General features: G+C 38.7%; 1 protein-coding gene across 1 annotated transcript in view; it reads right to left on the reverse strand.

Moving 5' to 3' along the window:
* The window catches only part of VAV3 (vav 3 guanine nucleotide exchange factor), a 561,290-nt gene that overhangs the window by 8,401 nt on the left and 532,070 nt on the right, over positions 1–20,819 (reverse strand). The window contains exon 24 of the mRNA XM_006882495.1: positions 16,879–17,008. Coding sequence (XP_006882557.1) covers positions 16,879–17,008 — 130 coding nt within the window. The remainder of the gene's footprint in view (positions 1–16,878; positions 17,009–20,819) is intronic.

Raw genomic sequence — 20,819 nt, forward strand, 5'->3', positions numbered from 1 at the left:
CTAAGACATCTGCCTTTCAATTTGTCATCTGGTGTCCATGCATTTCTCTTTCCAATGCATTCTAAGCACTGCCTTCTGGATAATCATTCTAAAAGTAGTCTTCATCATTCTGTTTCCCAAATTATGATTTCCAAACTCCTTACTTGAATTCTAGGCCACTTTATACTTTGTAATCTGTTCTCAAGCTACTTGATATTATCACCAAATTTTCCATCATTTCTCTACCTGGATTCTCTTTATCCACATCAGCTTCTTACTACTCCTGAAAACTTCAGCTACATTTCCAAGTCAAAACTTGCACCCATTCTGGACAATTATTACTATGTCTCTAATCACCACAACCTCCTGTCTCTAACGCCCAACTCATGTTCCCTTCCACAAACCTTCCCTCCTTGTTTTTGCACAGTCGTCTGCTGGGCACTTACATCATGGTACTTCCTGCATCAGCTCTTTAATTACTGCATCTCCTCCCATGTTGCATCTCCAACTAGACATTGTTTCTGGAGGGCAGGGGCCACTCTTATATTGCTTCTGCATCACGTACAAGTTCAGGGCCAGTGTTAAGCATTGACAATTTCTAAACAGAAAATGTCTCAGCAGGGCATTTAATTTCACAAGCTCCTATGTCTTCCCCTCCTGTTCAATGAGCTCATCTTTTGCTCACTTTAATTGCTCAAAAAGACCTCCATCAAAGGCCGACTCAGTACAAGAGAAAGAATGTGAAAAACATCTCAGGTTTTATTCCCAAGGTTTCTTGAGAGCCATACTCTAACAGCAGTGCTCTGACAATAACTCATTTTTTCTGAGATGCTGAGCAGCTCTTAAATACTGTATGTCCAAAGCATTAACCGTACTATATCCCTGAGCAATCTTCTTAGGAGAAAAAGGTTAATCAGTTTCCCTTGCCACTCAGTGTATAGCTCTCAGGCAAACATTTTTAAGGATCACTAGGGATGCGTTCTACCTTTCTACACATTGTAGCATGACTTATTGTTGCCACTCTTCCTATATGTCAATTTTCACTGCCTTCAGGTCTTTAATTTTCTTGAGCTGACAAAATAGTATTTGGAGACCTGGCATCTGTGGAGAAAACAGTAGAAGATAATATATTCCTGTAGAAAACCTATAGTTTTAAATATAGATTTAAGCAATATTAGAATATAAAAAATATATTTTACAGAGTGGTTTAGCCCGTTGAATATATTTAAATCCATACTGAGACTATATCCACCTACTTCTAACATGCACAACCAGGTGTATGGATTCTTTGCTAAGCTCCTCCTACCACAGCAACCTGATGGAAGATTCTTACAAACCTGATGTAAGAATTATTGCTAAGCACATATCCTGACAGTAATACTAGAATTAATTGGGCACCAATGGTATGCAAATTGGGATACCAAAATTATGACTTCTTTGCTTCTTGATTGACTCACATGATAGAGAAACTGTTTGCTAGTTTAATCACATTCTTTTGGAACCTTCTTGAAAGCTTTTTATTACTTTGTTTCTTTTATTCCTATTTATTTCCATCATATAATATTAAGTCAATATTGAGACCTTTTCCACAGAAGTAATCATTTCTAAACAGCATGCTCTTAGTAAGGGTCCAGCTTACCCTTTTCTTCAAACACTGCCAACTCCAGCCCAGCACAGCCATGGGGACCTTGCTCAGAGAGAGCAGGCCATTCAGACAGGTCTCCCTGGTTACTCATATGACCGACACTTAGTATTCATTTGGGCTAACATATGTGGACCATAAGCAAACAAATGGATAATTACTTAAGGTTTCTCATTAGGAACTATTAAGTGTTAAGTTAAACATTATCAACTAATCCAAGTTAAACAAAGAAACCCAGTATATTAACACTCTCTAAGTGAAACAGAAGTTACCTTTTAAGTAAATAGGCTTGGAGCAGAAGTTACCAGTTTAGTCTACTCAACTGAGTGGATGGCAACTCATTAGTGGATATTTTTTAATTCTGAGACTTGGACTGGTAAAATAAATCCACAGAATACAGGATTATGCAATTTCAAAAGGAAAGAGAAAGAATACAATGTATACAGTAGAATAAAAAAGTACTAGTATAATTGATATGATGCCTATCTCTGCAGGAAGCAGTATTTTCCACCTAGATCAGGCCACTGATTTTCATCAACAAATAAAAATGCATACAATTTTTCATAACACTTAACATTTGCATGCCGTAGGGATAAAAACTAAATCAACATGTTTCCTTAGGGGTATCAGTTATCAAGTCATAGTATATTTTATCATTCCATGTGAAAAATATCCTAAATGTTTGCTAATTCTTTTCTCTGCAACAGACATCAGCTAACACTCTGTTCTCAGTTGCTACGTGCATACATGTTAACGTTAATTTATATGACAAAAAGTCATTCCTACCAACATCAGTCAGTTGGCCCAAGGGCACCATCAAAAGAGTGATCACAGTCCCTGTAATGGCCAACCATGGTCCAGAGGTCTTCCAGAAGAAATAGGCTCCTGTGTGGGGTTCTTTGTTGTGGGATGCAAGAGGCTCTTTTACTGAGATTGTGTACAGATGGCCTAACAGCAGAAACTAGGCTGAGAATTTAATGAATGTTTCAAATTGTGATCCTTAACTTGAGTTTATTTTAGAGTCCAGGCATATCACTCAAAATTCTATAACTAGTCACAGACCCACTAGCCTCTCTACCCTTTCTCCAAAGAAACTAAACACTCTTTGTTACTCTAAAGAAAACAAACACTCCTTGTCTACTAATCATTTATTATATATACACACACATATATGTATAAAACATATATAATATCCATATTATATACTATCACTGGAAAAATTGGAAAGAATTCAAAATGGTTTAATTTAATTGAACGTTGACAGCTATTAAGTAGACAAATCACCTTTAACCTGAAATTCAAGACACAAGCAAAAGTTGTATTTAAAAATTATTGGAGGAAGAAGAAAAAAGCTACTTAGTATTCTATGCTGCAAGGTATGAACATAAAAAGGCATTAACAGGAAAACAAAATGAGTATAAGGCCTTTCCCTATTGTTATAGAAAATTGGTTAATTTAGCATTGCCTAGGGATTTTAGATTATAGGCATCTAGTTTATTAAGTTGTGAACTTGATTCTAAATTTGTGTTCTTTAAAAATTACTGGCAGACATTTATTAATTAACTACTCATGTTCCATGTGCTGTGCTTCGTGTTACAGGATATACAACAAACATGACCTTTCTGATGCATTATGCACTGTGCTACCAGGACTCCTTTAGTTTCTACTGTTGTTGTTGTCTACTGTTGAGTCAGAACTGACTCATGGCTGACCCCCCCAAGGGTTTTCAGAAGCTGTAAATTGCACAGGAAGAGACTGTTCACCTTCTTCCCTTGGAGAAGCTGGTGGATTCGAACCACATGCCTTGAAATTGGCAGTATACTGCCTTACCAATAGGCCATCAATGCCCTTCAAACAAACAAACAAACAAACAAACAAACAAACAAACAAACAAACAAACTCTAATACCACACTTGACTCACAGTTGCTCAGGCCCCAAACTTTAGAATCATCCTTGAACCCTCTATAGCTATTATAACTTTCTCTGATGTATCAGAACATTAGATTACTTTCAAAATTTACTGTCTCTGTAACTTGAAGCTGAAGTCACTGTCATTTTCCTGCCTGGTAATGGCCACAACCTCATAATTGTTCTCCCTCTTTCATCACGTGTCTTTTCTTCCAGAGAAAAGGCAGAAAAATTCTCTTAAATTTTAAACAATAAATATTTTAAAATAAATTGGGTCAGACCAAGTCTCTCCTTTGCTTAGATTCAATGACTTCCAGGCCTGCCTAGCCTCCCATTTTTTCTGAATTACAAGCCAGAGTCCCACAAAGTTTTGCATGGTTTGGCTTCCTTTGCCTCTTGGTGGCCTTCCTCATGCTCCCTCTGCTCTGGCCACATTGCACAAGTTCCTTCCTTTACACTGGCTGTTCCTGTCTTTACTCAGATACAGCCTTCACCCTGAGGTCTGTCCTGATGATGCTATAAAGTCCCAGAAACTAGTGCCATGTGGTGCAGGCAAAAAATAGCATTTACAGGGCCACAGCATATAAGTGGAGAAGGGGTGATGTGCATGCAATTCCCATCTTCACATTTTCAAGTTTAGGTTGAACACAGATGGTCAGCAAGCACCATGGTCAGAAGTTCCAGCTGAGAACTCTACCTATTTATAGGGCATGTATGTGAGCTTATAAAAAGAGAAGCTCTCTGGTGGCCACACAGGGGGTTTTGTTATGAAGGGGGGCCACCAGGGCCAGGGGCTGGTCTCAGTCTGTTCTATTGCCGAGCCCACTCAGAACTGCTGAAACAGTTTCCTGCTAAGAAGTCAAATGAGCCTGCAATATTGTCTATTATCACATGAAAAGCTTGGCTAAAAATCCTAAGTCATCCCCCATCAAGTTATTTTTTCATTGCACTGAACAACTTCTAACAGGCCACCCACATTTTTCTATGTATCATTTTTATTCTTCACTAGCACATAATTATAGGGTCCTCAGGTAGTCTGGTCTGTAGGGAACCCAAAGGCAGGGCCTCTCTGGCAGTCCAATCCTGCTAGCAGACCTAGGGGAGAAAGAAGGGAGAAAGAAAGAGTGACCTCCAAACACACCCTGGAGGGCCAGCTATATGGTGGTTCCAAATTGACAGCAAGGAGTTTTGGGTTTGGGCACATAATTTCCACAGGGGCAGGTATTTTTGTCTATTTTGTTCTTTTTGTCTGAAGCTGAAGCACTTTCAATACAGTTCTGGTGAATGAGTGAAGATGGTAACCTATAGAGAAGGTTATTGCCAAAAACACATTAATTAAAGAAGAGGTGGAGTGAACGATGGTCTTGGATTCATTCGGCCACAGAGAGCAGTGACCTCTGCTGAAGAAAGAATAAAAGAAAACAGAGAAATGAACGAGGACAGAATGGACTCCTGAAAGGGAAAAGCTGAACCAAAAAGAGACAGGTGATATAACAATTAATGTATTTATTTAGTTCTGAGGAACCAGAGTGTGTTTATAACAGGATGACTGGGAGGGTGAGAGGTAAGGCAACCATTTACATGAGGAGTTGTATAATTTGAGGTCGTTTATTTAAAAGGAGAGGAAAACATGGGTGGAGAAAGGAAAATAAATAAGGGAAATAGAAAGATCATACCAGATATAAAGCTACCTAGAGTGGATTTTCCTCCCACTGACTGATTCCTGAACTATGGCTCCATGGCACTTTTTTTTTCCAAAACTAACACAAAAACTAACTTTTTATCTAGTTATGGGTGCCAGGACCAACAATCACCAGCTGCCTAGTAAACAAAAATTATGCTTCTGAAATCTCCTGATGTCGATTCTGCACGTAGAGCAATAGAGTTGCCCTATGTGTGCCACTTCACGACAGCTCCATGGCACTTTTAACGTTTGTTATCATTCTTCAGTTTGATGTGAGATATTAAGACCTGTCTTCTGAGGTGTTGCGGGGTGGACTTGAACTCACAACCTTTCAGAGAGCAGCTGAGAATGTTAATTACAACACTCGGGGATGCCTAGCTATCATACAAAATGCTTTTATTTTGAACTTTAATGAGATAGAGTGATATGGAAGAATTATACTTTTTTGTTTGTTTTATGTTGTTATGTATCATCAAGTTGGAAGTGGCACATAGCTGGCCCTCTGGTAGGTTTTCAGAGGCAATAAATCTCACAGAAGGACACTGTCCATCCTTCCTCCACAGAGCTGATGGATTCGAATCATGTGCCTTTAGGCTGACTGCACAATTCCTTACCAGTGGGCCAACCCAAGGGCAGGTCCTGAGAGCACACCAGCTACTTTGAGATGGAAAGAAATCCTAGGAAAATCCTCTATAGAGGATCAGCTATGAGTCAGTTCTGATTTGACAGCAATTAGTTTGAGAGTTTTGTTACTAGACTTAGGCAAGGAAAAAGATAAGAAACACTAAAAACTTAAAGCCTGCCTTTGGGGATTTGAAATAGTAATTTCTTTTAAAAAATGACTTTGAATGAGATTATCTAAATTTTTAATTTTTTTTTAAATCTGTAAGCCATACACTAGCACAACCCTGGACATAGCCTATCAATTTTTAATGGTACTCTGTTCCATTATATTTATAGAGGATACAAATGCTCTATAGCAGCCAGTAAAATAAGCAGAATTCCAGAAGGGGCCTAGGGTGGGAGAGGAAGGGAGCCCTGTGATCTCACAATGAAGGTGTGTAACTACAATTGATCATTTGCCCCAAACCAGGACTTTCTGTGGGTTTAACAGACACACTGAGGGAAAAGAATACTTTTAAAAGTCAGCAATGTAACTAATGTAGCTTATGGAACAGTGTGCATAGTGAAGGAAAAGAGAGATTGCTTTGGAGATAGAAGTGAGTCACCGAAGACATTTTCTATAAGCATTAAAAAAAAATGGCAAATGGGTTCATGCAACACTTCACACTGGCTAATAGTATTGAAAATGAGCAACACTGCACTAGTCATAGCACAGCTCAAACCCAGAGTGCTCTTCACGTGTCGCACATTGTGTCAAGTACTTCAACAGAACAGTAATTTTAATGCCCGTACATGACCATTAAAAACTATGAGATAGTGTCACATGGGGAAGTAAGTTAGCAAAACTCTAGTTAAAAGAAATTGAATCACATTTTTTTTATGCAGAACTCTCAATGCTCTTAAACCTTTCCAATGCTGACATAAGGTGTGACTTTTCTAGAGGGGAATGTATCATATAAACGGAAGTTAGAATCTATCTGTTTGAAAAAGGAAACATTTTTAGGATGCTTCATCCAGAGTCGGTTTGCATGGGACATTGCCTTAGACGTGTTAATTTAACACGTGTAAAATGAGTTTGAACAACACAGTAGCTTGTTACTTAGAAAATATTTTGGAGAGCAGACAGGATCCATAGTTTCTCTTATTCTATATCAAATCTCTTAGAAGCAGTGTTTCAGACAAGTGGTCTTGCTGGCATTGATTGGAAACTTGCATTGACAAGAGGTGCTTTTTCTCAGGAAGCCAGCATTGTGCTACAGGAAAGCTACAATCTGTTGAAAATGCTTCATTGCATTAAGGTGATGCCTCTTTTCAAACTCCTATTCATTGACTGTCTGTCCATCCTAATAATGTAATGTCATTCAGTAACAAGATACAAACTCTCAAAGAAGGCAAAGTGGTATAAGGGTAATAAAAGAAAAGAACTAATTATGAAATAATGTTGTTGCTGCTATTGGGTGTCTTCTAGTCAACTATTCGTCATGACCCCATGAACATCAGATTTGAAACTTGTCCTGTTTTGCATTATCCTCACCGTCTCTGCAATCTCATTGTTGCAGTAATTGTGTTAATCCATCTCACTGAGTCTTCCTATCTTTTGCTGACCTTTGCCCTTTCCTGGTCTGATGTCTTCTTCCAAAGACTGGCCCTTTCTCACAGTATGTTCTAAATATGAAAGAGAAAGTTTCACCCTCTGCCTCTGAGGAACACTGCATCTCATCCAAGACAGGTTTGTTTGTTATTTCAGCAGGCTACAGGCTATTCAATCCTTTGCTATCATCCAAAGGCATCGATTCTTCTTCTGTATTCCTTATTCACGGTCCAACTTTCAGATACACAGGAAGCAACTGAAAATGGCATAGTTTGGATCAGGCTCACTTTAGTCTTTAAACTGACATCAATTATAAAACTATATTAAAATACTAATATGTTAAAAGAGAAAGTTAGCTCCTATCAAACACATAGGACAAAAAAAAATATGACAAGAGTGAGGCTAGACAGGTATATCAGAAAATCAAGGTTAATGATAATGGGGTTTTTTTATTCACAATTATATTGAATTAGAAATGTAAGAAGGTAGAGAATAAATTAGAGAGTTGTTTGAAAAATCTGTAATAATAACAGCAACTCATTGTCTGCAAGATGGAAGTGACTGAGCACACCGTCCAACAAGTTTTCAGAGGCTATAAATGACATAACAGGATTATTTCTTTCTACTTTTTCTCCAGAGGAATGACTGGAGAATTTGCCAGCCTTTGGGTTGGCAGCACTAGGTCACCAGAGCTCTGTTTGTTAGTAAGTGGTAATCAATATCACATCTCTTAGCCACAATTTTAACTCCAGCATGTAGAACAAAGCCTCGAAAGTGGTGTCTTTGTGACAAACAGGGAGAGGGCAATATTTGCAACTTCTGTGTTTTCAGTCACTACTCAACTAAAGTAGAATAGAGAAAAAGTGGTTTCCTAAACTTTGCCCTTGAGCTCCACTAGATAAATGGGTCTAGCTACAGCATATACCGTTATACATGTACAAATATTGTCTCCTAAACCTATGAGGTCAGTTTCATTCACCTACACAAGCTTGTTCATCTTGCCTGTCTGCCTATGGATCTATAATGTGGGTGGTGTCCACTGTTACTGACAATGCCATGTTGTGTATATAATAGCATTTACCTTCGTGGTTTATAGGTATTACGAGCCTGTCTGTGTCTTGTGCTCAGCACTCCTTCTTGTAAATTGTCTTTCCATTCAATCAATAAATATCTACCTCTTATCTAATAACTTTCCCTCACCACCCCTCCCATCCTTGGTCACAATCTAAGAATGTTTCTTACTGTGTATAAACCTTTCCTTCATTTTCTACAGGAGGAAACTCATGCAATATTTGTCCTTTTGTGCATTACTTCTTTTCCTCTGCATAATGCCCTCCAGCTTCCTCTATGAGATGAGATGTTTTCATAGATTTCTCATTACTCTTCAGTTTTGAATTGTATGCCATTGTAAAATCCTTCATGAGGCTTGGGGACTGGAGTCTCCCTCTACTCTGGAAGTCAGCCGGCTAATCTGGTGGGATGGGCTGTGGACAGTGGCTCCTCTTGGTGGCAGTCAGGCAAGGGAAGTTTCTGGGGTCTTTTGCATTGTGTGTTACTGTGCTTTTTGGCCTTCAAAGGTGTATGGGTGGCCCTGACCCTTAGAGTAAGGTTAAGTAAGGGTGGGATCGAGCCTGCGGAGCCTGCTCCAGGTGCTAGCTTAAAATCCTATTGGGCCCTCGGGTCTGCCTTTAATTGTTTTTGGTGAAACATTTTTCTAGGTCATATAACCCTGGTATGCCCACTTGCTATACAGAGGTTACTCATGGTTGCTTTGAAGCCAAACACTGTGACACTGAGGAGTCAAATGCGAGAATGGTTACCCATGGTGGACAGTGTTTGGTGGAGCTCCCCAATTAAAACAAGCTTAGAAGCAGGAGTGTCATCCATGTCCATAATAGCTTGACTCCGGAAACCCTATGAACCTGGAGAAAGGACAAAAATTATACAGGTGTCCAGGTCTATCCTTCGTAGGGTCACTATGAGTTGCCTACAACTCGACGGCATTTAATCAAAACAACAGTAACAATAACAACATCCCATTGTGAGTGTATCATAGTTTATTCATGTACTGATGGGTTCTTGGTTGTGTGCCATTGTGACTAATGCTTCAGTGAACACGAGTGTGTACATATATCTGTGTGTCATCTCTCATTGCTGTTGTTGTGTACCCTTGAATTGGAACCGAACCATAGCTGACCTTCTGGCGGGAGGGTTTTCAGAGGCAGTTAATCGCACGTGAGGAGATTACCCATCCTTCTCCTGAGGAGCAGCTGGTGACCTCAAGCCCCTTGCCTTCAGGATTGCAGCGCAGCTTCTTACCACTAGGCTACCAGAGCTCCCAGCTCTCATTACTTAAGTATATATTCTTAGTAGTGAGATTGCTGCATCAAATGGTATTGATATTTCCATCCTTTAGGGAAGAGTCATACTGTTTTCCGCAGTGGTTACACGACTCTACAGGCCCACCATCCATTCTTTCTACACTCTCATCAGCATTTGTTGTTTTCTTTGTCACTTTTGTTCAAGTGAGAGGACAACTCAGTATTGGTTTTATTTGCATTTTTCCTACAATGCTGAATATCCTATGGACTTCCAAAAACACTGCAGCCAGGGTGCTCCTTGGAGGCAAAGATGGTGAAGCTTCATCTGCCATACTCTAAACATGTAGCTAGGTGAGGCATCTTTCTTATAAAGATGGAGGGTCAGCTAACGAGAGAAAGTGACTTTGGCAATAGGCTCTATTGTGTCAGAGATGAAGAGGGCGACACAGGATAGGGCAGGGTTCAGGTTGGCTGTTCCCTGAGTCTCTGTGTTGTACTCAACTCAATAGCCACTAACAACAATAATAGCTAACAGCTACAACAAAGTGTTTTTTTTCCATGTATTGTTTTGGGGGTTCCCCCCATTTGAATATCTTCTGTGGTGAAATGCCAAATGACTGCCCCATGTATGGTTTATGTACACGGTCCACAATAAGGACAATTAAGTGTACTGCAATTCTCATTATCTATAATGTGGCCCATAACTTGTTATGATCCGTGAAGGTGAATGCCTTTGCATAATCAAGGAAACACAAGTAAACATCTGTCTCTCTTGTAGTCTCTGCTTTTCAGCCAAGATTCATGTGACATTATGATATCCCTTTTTCTATATCTTCTCTTGAAAACGGCTTGAATTTATAGTCATTCTCTTTTGATATATCTACTACAGCCATATTTGACTTCTCTTTTGCATAACTTACTTCTGTGTGATACTTATGCTATCTAAAAATTTTTGTATGGAGTATTGAAAGCTTAGCCTGTAGGGCGTTATGCTGTTAACCCAAAGTCGGTTCCTATCTGTCAATTCAAATTCACCAGTGGTTCCCTGAAGGGGGGGAACCCAATCTCCCCTCATGTTATATATATGTTCTGATAACCTGCTGGAGTGTCAGCGCTGAGTCAGTTCTGACTTGACAGCAATAATATTGTTAAAAATATTTCTGCATTCCATTGGATCACCTTTCTTTGTATGGACATGGATATGAGTTGTTGAACAAATAGTTTTCCAAGGTTCCTGGTACAGTCAAGGGAACACTTCAGCTTTGTTTCAATCATCTCAATTGCTATTCTGTCAATTTCTATAGTCTTGTGTTGTTGGTTTTTTTCCCAACACTGTTAGTGCATCTTAGATTTCTTGTATAAATACCTAAATTCTTGAGCATAATGCTGCCTTTTGAAATGGGTAAGGACTAACCAAAGTTTTTTTTAGTGTGATGTTTTGTTGTTTTTTTTTTTAAAGAGGGGAGAAAAGGGTACTCTATATTTTTTTCCATACTCCCTGTATTGTTCAATTTGTTGACCACAGAATTCTCCCATATTGTTATCAATTCTTGAATATTTCTTCTGTTTTTTTTTCAGCTAGAGGAACTCCGTGCATATTATTCTCTTTTGTTTTGCCACATTTCATTATAATACTTTACCTTCATAATTCCTTCTATTAAGCTAGTTTCAGAACAAGTTTCAGAGTCTCTTCTGGCATCTATTTTGATACTGCATATAGAGTTTTGGGGTTGGATTTTTTTTAAATTTTCTATCTCTTTAATGAATTTTTTGCTTTCATTAATATGATTTCCTTAATGCCAGTCCACAACTCTTTTGCTCTTCAGTTATTAGAGGTCAATGAATCAAATCTATGCTTGAGAAAACTTATTAATGAAAAATCTATTTTTCAACAATACAAATAGCAATAAAACGCAAGGACCTCACTGGCTGGAACACACAGGAATTCAATCTATGGAAGGACAGGATGGAGAAGCTCAGTGTCCTCAGTCAGAGCAAGGCTGGGGCTGGCCGACTGGTGAAGAGATCATCAACTGCTCATCTGCAAGTTCAATATGAGGCTCATGGAAATGAAAACAATTCTGCAAAGAGCCAAGGTGTAACCCTAAGGATATCCGATCTGAGTTTAGAGAACGTTGGAAAAATAGATTTGATGTGGAAAGTTTGCTGATGGATCACAAAATGGCTCACCTGCCAGGGGTGGGGGTAGGGATTAGCTGTGAGTTGGTTTTGATGCATTGAAAAGGAGTAGCAGTGGTGGTGGTGCTAGTAGCAGTCCTAGTAGTAGTAGTAGTAGTAGTAGTAACAGTCTACCTCACTTACTTCTTTCATTCATACCAAGAAAGAAACCCAGTATGTTGTTTTTAAAAGAATGCAATAAATACCCAATCCCATTTCTCATTCATCAGATGAGAAAGCTATGGTTCACACACGCTAAGTGACTTGCCTAAGGTCAGAAAGCTACTCAGTGGTAGACCTGAAAATAATTAAATTCTCATTGTAGAGCAAGAAAAGCAGAAAAGTAAATTCCATGCCTTTCAAATACACAAAACGTAAAGGGACACCCAAAGCAGTCCAAGATGTGCCATGACCATTATTAGAAAGTAATTGTTACAGACCCGCAAACAGGACAGGGCACCTACCCTGAAGCCACAGCAATTTTTAAAGGAAGTGTAACAGCTCACTTCTATTCCTGCTATTTCTGATCTCCTCTGTCACCTTTCTCCCTCTTCTTCTTCTTTCCATTTACTACTCTGACAGAAACAACTATCCCAAGGGCAAAGACAAAAATCCTATTGCCCTGGAAGGCAGCTGTCCCCCACAAACAGTGCTCTCTGAGTGACACTCTGGGCCTATATTTAATTCTAATCAGTCTGCATATTACTTGTATTTGCATGATGTAGGTCTGTCATAATCTTATTTTATTTTGTAAACTTAAAAAAATCGGTAAGCTTCCTCAAGCTGTTCTACACAAGGCTAGTAAAAGTCATAACTCACAGCCATCGAGTCAGAACCAACTCAAAGCTGACCTTCCAGGGGGTTTCTGAGGCTGTAAGCAGCACAGTAAGAGACTGCACTGCGTTCTCTCTTGGATCGTTGGTGGATGTGAACCGACACAGACGCATGTCCTTTGGGTTAACAGTGCAACTCCCTATGAAGCACAAATTTTCAAACTTCTTTTTCCAAAGTGACAAAACTTTTAAAAGAATAAAACAGTAAAAATAAAAAGAGCATGTCTCTGGAGTTAGATCTCCAGGCTCTTCCTAGAACAGAGGATAATTCTGGGCTTCATCTTGTTCACTCTGCTCCTCCAAAGCCGTTTTGAGATAATGGAGATACCAGTGTCCTCTCCAAGCCAGGAGGCCAAGGTGATGGTGGGATAAGTTATTTTTAGATCATACTTAGCAGCATATTTAACTTTGTTCTATTAGGAAATACTGCAGAGACAATCTTTCTATACAGATTATGTAGTATCGCCTCCTTACCATTTCCTGGAAAGCATATCATACTTGAAATCACATTGCAATCATAGTTTACCTTTAACCAATACTCGATATTATTAATAGATGTATTTAAAAACCATAAAAGTAAATAAACACTGATACAAGCATAATAGCAAACACACTCAAAGTGTTTGAAGTCTAGGAATATGTGTGTTGTGTTAGGAAAAATAGTCAGTGGTAATGGTAAAAGTGATGGGAGTGGCAATGGTTGTAGTTGACTTTTACTGAGTATCACACGCAGCTCATGAGTCAGAATCAAATTCATGGCAGTGAGGTTAGCTTTTTGGTGTAATTTATAGTCATTGCGTTAATACCTTGCATACAGATTCTTGTTTAAATCTCACAGCCACCTTAGTGTTCTTCACATATTTTATAAAGTCAGCATAAAATAAATGAAACATTGAGGTAGCATCAGAAATTAAGATTCGAACTCTGCTGCATGGCATTATTGAAGGTGCCCTGATGGCACAATGGTTAAAACATATGGCAGGTAATCAAATGGTGAGCAGTTCAAACCTACCTGCTGTTCTGTGGGGAGAGATGAGTCAGTGTGCTTCCATCCAGCTTTTTAGCCTTAGAAGCCGTCTGGGGCACACTGATTCTCCCCCACAGGGTTGCTGTGAGTCAGAATTCATCTGGTGGCCACAGGTTTGGTTTAGACTGGGTGTGATATTGATGGAATAATCTCATGTTATCAACCACTATACACTTAATGACTCACTCTTCTCACTTCTATCAGGCCACTTTATAAATGAGATCTTCCCAGACCAATAAGGGGAAAGAGAACACCATTTCTTCATCCCAGGCTTGCCTGAGTCTGTATTAAAATGTGAATCCATACACCAACCAATTAGTTCCTATAGAATTGATTCTGACTCATGAAAACTCCATGTGTGTCAGAACAGAACCCTGCTCTGTAAGATTTTTGATAGCTAACTCTTTGGGGATAGACAAGCAGGCCTTTCTTTTGTGGGACCACTGAAGGGACTCATTCCAGCTCTTGGCTAGAAGCAGAATGCATTAAATGTCTGTACGACTGAGGGACTCAAACTCTATAAGGGCACAGACTATGTTTTCGTAACTGCTGAATGAACCAGCACCTAAAACAGCACCTCCCTTGCCTTGTATTGGGTACTTAGGATATTTCTGTTGAATGTGAATGAATTGGAAAAATCAAAACCTATAGCAAATATTAATTTTTCAATTAGTAATTGGTGTTTCCTTTTCAACTACCAAGAGGTTTTTGCTACAAAACTTGCCAGAATCTCTTAAAAAATATTATGTCAAATGTTTATACTGATAATATCATTATATCTTTAAAAATTTCCCTGCCGCTGACACAGATGTTCAAATTCATTCTATAAGCTATCACTATTTTTTTTTAAAGGCTTGCAGTTTCCTTTGTAGTGTCTGGATGACTTTGAACTCTAAATATTTTATTAAATACTCTGTCTCATGACAGTTTCTCATTGCTGTCAAATCAGAACCAGCTCATAGCTAACGCTCCTTCCCGAGAGTTTTCTAGAGACTGAAGATCATACAGGAAGGAGATTGCTAACTTTCACCTTGGAGCTGCTGGTGGTTGGGAGCTTAACTCCCTCTGGACACTCCTCACCAAAGCATCCCCACCAGAGTGCCATATGAAACACCTAGAGGGAACAGCTTAAATTCTGCATCTTCCTCTCTGCACAGCATTTGTTGAACACTTATATATATGAGGCATCGAAAAAAAAAAGTGTTTGGGTGTAAACTATGCAGTGAAATGTGAAGCCTTTCCCTCTCAAAAGGCACATCTTCTCTTCCTGCAGATCCATCCCCTCTTCCTGCAGATCAATCCCTCACCTCCCAAGGATTTCGCTGGTTGCCTAGACGTAAGTATATAACTCAAACAGAATCTTTAGCATAAATGAAGTAAATGACTTTTGGGGCAAGTTTATTACCTCCTGCTGACGAGAAGGGGAAGGAAAGCAGTTGATAATTCTACATTTTATGCAAAGGAGAAAGGTCTAATTTTGGTAGATTTTTTTTAAAAATTTGAAGAAAATTCTGTTTTGAAGGAAAACTTCCATTTCTGAATCAGAAAAAAAAAATTATGGCCTATATAAGAATCTTACATGGTTGGATAACATAGGGCTTTAAAAGTAGATATACAGATGAAAACTTCCAACATAAAGTGTGCATTTATTACTGTTGTTGTTGTTGTTATGTGCCATCAAGTTGCCCGCAACTCATAGCAACCCTCCGTAAAACAGCTCTGAAACCTGCTCTATCCTGAGCCAAACTCACTGTCTCTGATACACCCACCCCCATTATCCCAGTCACTGAGTCAATTTATTACTAATTATTACTAAATATTGGGGCATTCCTGTGAGGCCAACAGCTACCCCAACCCAAGCCCATCATGTTTACGATTATGTTGACCTAACTCACTGAGACCCTATAAGGATGAGTAAAAACACCCCATCGGGTTTCAAAAGCCTCATTCTATAGGGAAGCAGACTGTCACAGCTTTGAACCACTGACTGGCTGACGGACTCATGCTACTGACTTTTCAGTCAGCAGCTAAGGACTTAAGCACTGCACCGCCAGGGCTCCCGAACACTGTTTAAGGTTATTGCGATTAGAAAAAAAAACCCACTTTCATTCATGTGACAAATTATTTGTAGATATATTTACACTGTAAGTGTGTGAATCTTAACGCTGTTAGAGTCTTGAGTATTCTGTTTCCCTTTCAATTTCAGTTTTCAGGGTAAAAAAAAGGTGAGTTATATTACACTTATGCAAGCTTCTTTCCTCAAATATTTCTAAATATTCTATTTTAATATCTAAAGATTGTATGAATAATAAAATTGCCATTCTCCGCAAACCAAGTTTTCTTTAAAAAAATAAAACTAGAAAAAGCTATCAAAAAGGGACACAAAAATAAAATTATTTCATAAAATTTTTCATCATGGTGTTTCCTTTCCCTGCTGTATCCACCTCCAAGAAGATTACATGGGATTATGTCGTGAAGAGAGAACAGTTTTTGTCTTGAACTCACATTCAAATATGACATGATTTTGGTTGCTTTCTAATCTTTTGTGATTAGCTGTGGCTCAGCGCTCATTCAGAATAAAAGTGGCTAATATAAAGTTAGAAATGGCTGGTTAATAACTGACGGACATAAAAGAGAAGTATTCAGTCATTTCAAAATTCCTAATCACTAAAATAGCACCCGAAGCGAGCTTGAGAAACGAGGCTAGATCAGCTGTACAACCACTCTGGGATACTATTCCTCAAAGCAGCATCACAACCACAAACAGTATGTGTAAGGTACAATGAGTTTGTCCAATATAAAAGTCAGTGAGAAGTACAAAGCTTGCAAATTAGCATACCCTTCCCATTCCTGATGGATTTATGAGCACAAACATGATTTTTAATTTGCCTCAAAGAAACATAACTAGATATGTTCACAAACCTGCTGGCCCATCTGATTATGTTTAGCTCCAGGAAAAAAAATAGTACTTGCTAACTGCACTACCATATTAGTTGGTTACATTTTAAAATGTGGCCTGAAGTTGCTCAACATTATTGTACCTCCACTACTTAAGGGATAGCAAATGGTATTTTAAATTGCAATACTCACAGTTGTTGCCTGCTCTATTACCCCTCTGTGCAGCTGAATGTTCTGGCTCCTTGTATGGAAATTGTAGAGTTGTATCTAAGCTTCTGAAACCTTCCTTAAGGGAATGATGCTTGTAGTACTCCACAAGTTCCTTTAGGAAAAAGGGAAAGTGTTATTTTTTATACAAACACTTTTGTTTTCAAACATAAAAATTCTTGGATACATAATTATATGTGATATAAAAATGATCCATTTGATACTAAGTTTCCCATAAGTATGCGGAAGAATTAGACAATGACAATTATTTTACTGCTATCTGGATATATATAAGACCTCCCTGGTTACTGAGTATACTTAAAACTTATATATGAATTGCTGCAGATTGTTGTTCATGGATATAAAACAGCCTGTTATTCTTCAATCAGATGTGGTAGATGAAAAGACATCATACCAAACCTCAGTTTCAAAGTGGTAATTATTCTTATTTACTATATACTTGCCTGTCTAAACATTAACAAAGGAAGCAGCTGTTTGCTGAATATTCAGCAATTACTAGTTTTCTGCATTTGGTTTCAAAATGGTGGAAAAATAAAATTGATCCTAAATGCACTTTTCCAAGGTAAACCAAAGTTGACAAGCCACAAATGTTACTTAAGAACATTCCTGACTTACGGATTGTTAGTGTCTGCCTTAAAACCCTGTATATAATTTTGACACAGAGGTCAATAATGGAGTTCCTAATAATTTTCTCTTAAAATAATTTGTCTATAACTCAAACCCACTCAGTGCTGTCTTAGTCAGCATGGATTATAGCTTATCGTCCAGCAGGTGTGTGGAGACTATAAACTGCACAGAAGGGTATTTCTTCTGCATAGCTGACACTTTGGGTCAGCAGTGCAATTCCCTACAGATCAAGTCATGGGAAGTCCCAACATACACTCCTCCTCCTCTAACTTCTCACTGCTACTGAGTCAGAACCAACTCCCAGCTGATCCTCTAATGGGTCTCTGAGACTGAAATCCCATGGGATTGGATTGCCTATCTTTTCCTCTTGGAGCCACTGGTCAATTTGAACTGTAAGAGAAGCACAGCGTTGGCTATCAGAGTGGATGGAGTGGATGAGGCTGATAACTATCTACTATCTTTCAGACTAAAATGTCAGGAAATACCTTTTGACATGAGGTCTTGATGATTTTTCAAAAATCTAAATATTTTTTCAAAAAAGAATTAGAAATACATTCAAGACAAAAAAAGCAATGCTTCCTTTCATTAGATGAGTATTGTGGATATAAAGTTCTACAGATATATTTGAAATGAAGTTGAAATCAAAGTCACTTTCTATTACAGCATTATTCTTTAAAATAAACATTGGCAAAACAACTCATTCTTTTTAAAAATCAAATTGCTGTCAGCTCAATACCTCCATTCAATGGTTAAGTTAAAGTTACCAAAACAAATCAATCAGGGAGGAGAAGAAAAAAACATCACCCAAAAGAACAAAAGAACTGTCAATGATTTATTTATAATATTCTCCCATGTGATTAACTGCCTCAGAAAACCCACTGAAGGGTCAGCTATGGGTCGGTTCTCTAACTTGATGATACACAACAACAAGACCAAATTGGAAATGAACTGTAGAAAGCATTGTGCTGGAGTTTCAGGGGTCACAAGGATTTTGAAGGTAAGGCTTCTGCCCTCTAGGAGTCCTCACCCTTGTAGAAAGTGAGAGAACTTGCAAGTTCAAAGGCAGAAGAAGTACTTTATTCATGAAAGAGAATCTGAAAGAGAGAATGAAGGTGGGTCTCCTGGTGCAGGTAGCGTGGCTTAAGCTTAAACAGGACAGTCAAGAAGTGTGTGTAAGAGTTGTTTCAGGTAGACAGGCCAGGCTAAAAGGAGACAAACTTGGTAAGGCAAAGACCTCATTCGTAAGCTGAAAGTAGCAAGGTTTGGTTGAAGAGTTGAGTAAAATTGACAGGGATTTTGCAAGTATTACTGATAAAAGAGAGAATAAAAACCATTTCGTAGACTGTAGAACTGTATTCATGATTCGCTCAGCTAAGATTAGTAGCAGCCCAGTTACAAAAAAGCATCAAGAGTGTCCCAAAGGTTTGATTTGCTGTATCAAGCATGATTTTCAAAATCAACAATCCCGCCTCCGTTCTGTTCCCCTGCACTTCTTATGTCCCTTAGGTTCAGTGGTTCATTGGAAGGTGTCCCACGGACTCAGAGCCTTCAAGGGAATGATTAACACAGCAGTAGGTATACAGGCCAGTTTTGCAGAGACTGGTGAGCCCTGTAGACTATGCATTGTGGTGCAGCTAGAAAGCAAGAGTCCCAGAGAGCTAGCATTTAGCTCCCCTGAGCTCTAGTGGAGTAGGGCTTGTATCCCAGCCTAATCTTATCTTCATAATATAATAAATACTTCAGAACAAATAGTTCATAATTGGCCAGGAAGGACATTTTGAACAAGCCTTTGACACCACAAGCACATACTATATAAAAGTAACTCCTAGGTATCGGCATGTGAATAATCTTAACAGCTGTCATTGTTTCCTGTGTGGTTTCCCTTAAGTTTTTTTCTCACATATTCACAAATAAGTACGTTGAGATAGACTTTACCTCATTAATGTTCATATCTCAGCGAGGTTAAACAACTTGGGCTAGGTATCTCTCTCCGAAGTTTGTGCTTTTCACTACATCATGTTGCTGTTATTTGCTGTCAAGTCAGAACTGACCCATAGCAGACCCTATGGCAGGTTTTCAGAGGCAGTTATTTGCATGGGAGGAAACTGCCCATCCTTCTCATAATACTAGCAAATAAAACTCATTGCTGTCCAATCAGTTCCAACTCACAGCACCTCTCTGCCATTTCTGAGGCTACACATCTTTACCGGAGGAGACTACCCATCTTTCTCCTTCAGAGTGGATCCAAAACATTAGATTCTTCACTAGCAGTATAAGCCATAACACATTATACCATCAGGTTCCCTTATGAAACCTCATTGCCACCAAGTCTTTTCTGACTTTTATTGACCCATCACTTCATTTCTTAGGCTGTAAATATTCACAGGAGGAAATGAACCATATTCCGCCCCCCCCCCCCCAGATGGGCTGGTAGATTTAAACTGCCAACCTTTTGGTTAGTAACCTGATTATGCACCATGCAGTCAGGTCTCCTTATAGTATTTTGCAAATACATATGCACACACAGCAAAATCAAAGTAGCTTTTGCCAGGTGTGAATGATATACAATGAACTCTGTTTTTCAATCACCAGAAAACAGATTTGTGTTTACATGTGCGTACACACACACATCTCAAACAACTTATTGAGTAAAAACTCACTCTTGGTTGACCCTCTAGTGGGTTTTCACAGGCTAAAAATCAAAAGGGAGGAGATCCTTACTGCCCATCTTTCTCTCACAGAACAGCTGGCAGATTTGAGCTGCTCATCAATTGGGTTGATAGCGTAATTTCCTATCCACTAAGCCACCAGAGCATGCTTGCACGCACATATGCATGTGTGTTCTCTCTCTCTCTCTCTCTCTCTCTCGATGATATAGATAGAGATAAAGATAGATACAGATATAGATAAAATCACTCTCATCAGATCATACATCCCCCACCCACCCAAACTTCTGTTTTAAGTTCCTTCTTCCTTGGGGTCTTTATTTTGAAGGTTTTTGTGGAATCTTACAAGGATTTAAAAAGGAGAGGAGAAGACAAAATTTCAGATTGAAATTTCTATCTTCAGAATGACTTAACTGATGACTTTTACTATTTGAGGGGGAAAAAATCGAAGTTGTATAAGGTCTCTGAAAGAAATGTACATATAAATATGGTGGTGTGGATATAAATGATGACAAAACCCTAAAGACTCAGCAAGAAAACTATTGGACGTAGTTGACCAATTCAGCAAAGTAGCAGGATACAAGATCAACATACAAAAATCAGTTGGCTTTC

The sequence above is a fragment of the Elephantulus edwardii genome, unplaced genomic scaffold (genome assembly GCF_000299155.1).
Source record: "Elephantulus edwardii isolate Elephantulus edwardi_28Jun2011 unplaced genomic scaffold, EleEdw1.0 scaffold00020, whole genome shotgun sequence".
Lineage (NCBI taxonomy): Eukaryota > Metazoa > Chordata > Mammalia > Macroscelidea > Macroscelididae > Elephantulus > Elephantulus edwardii.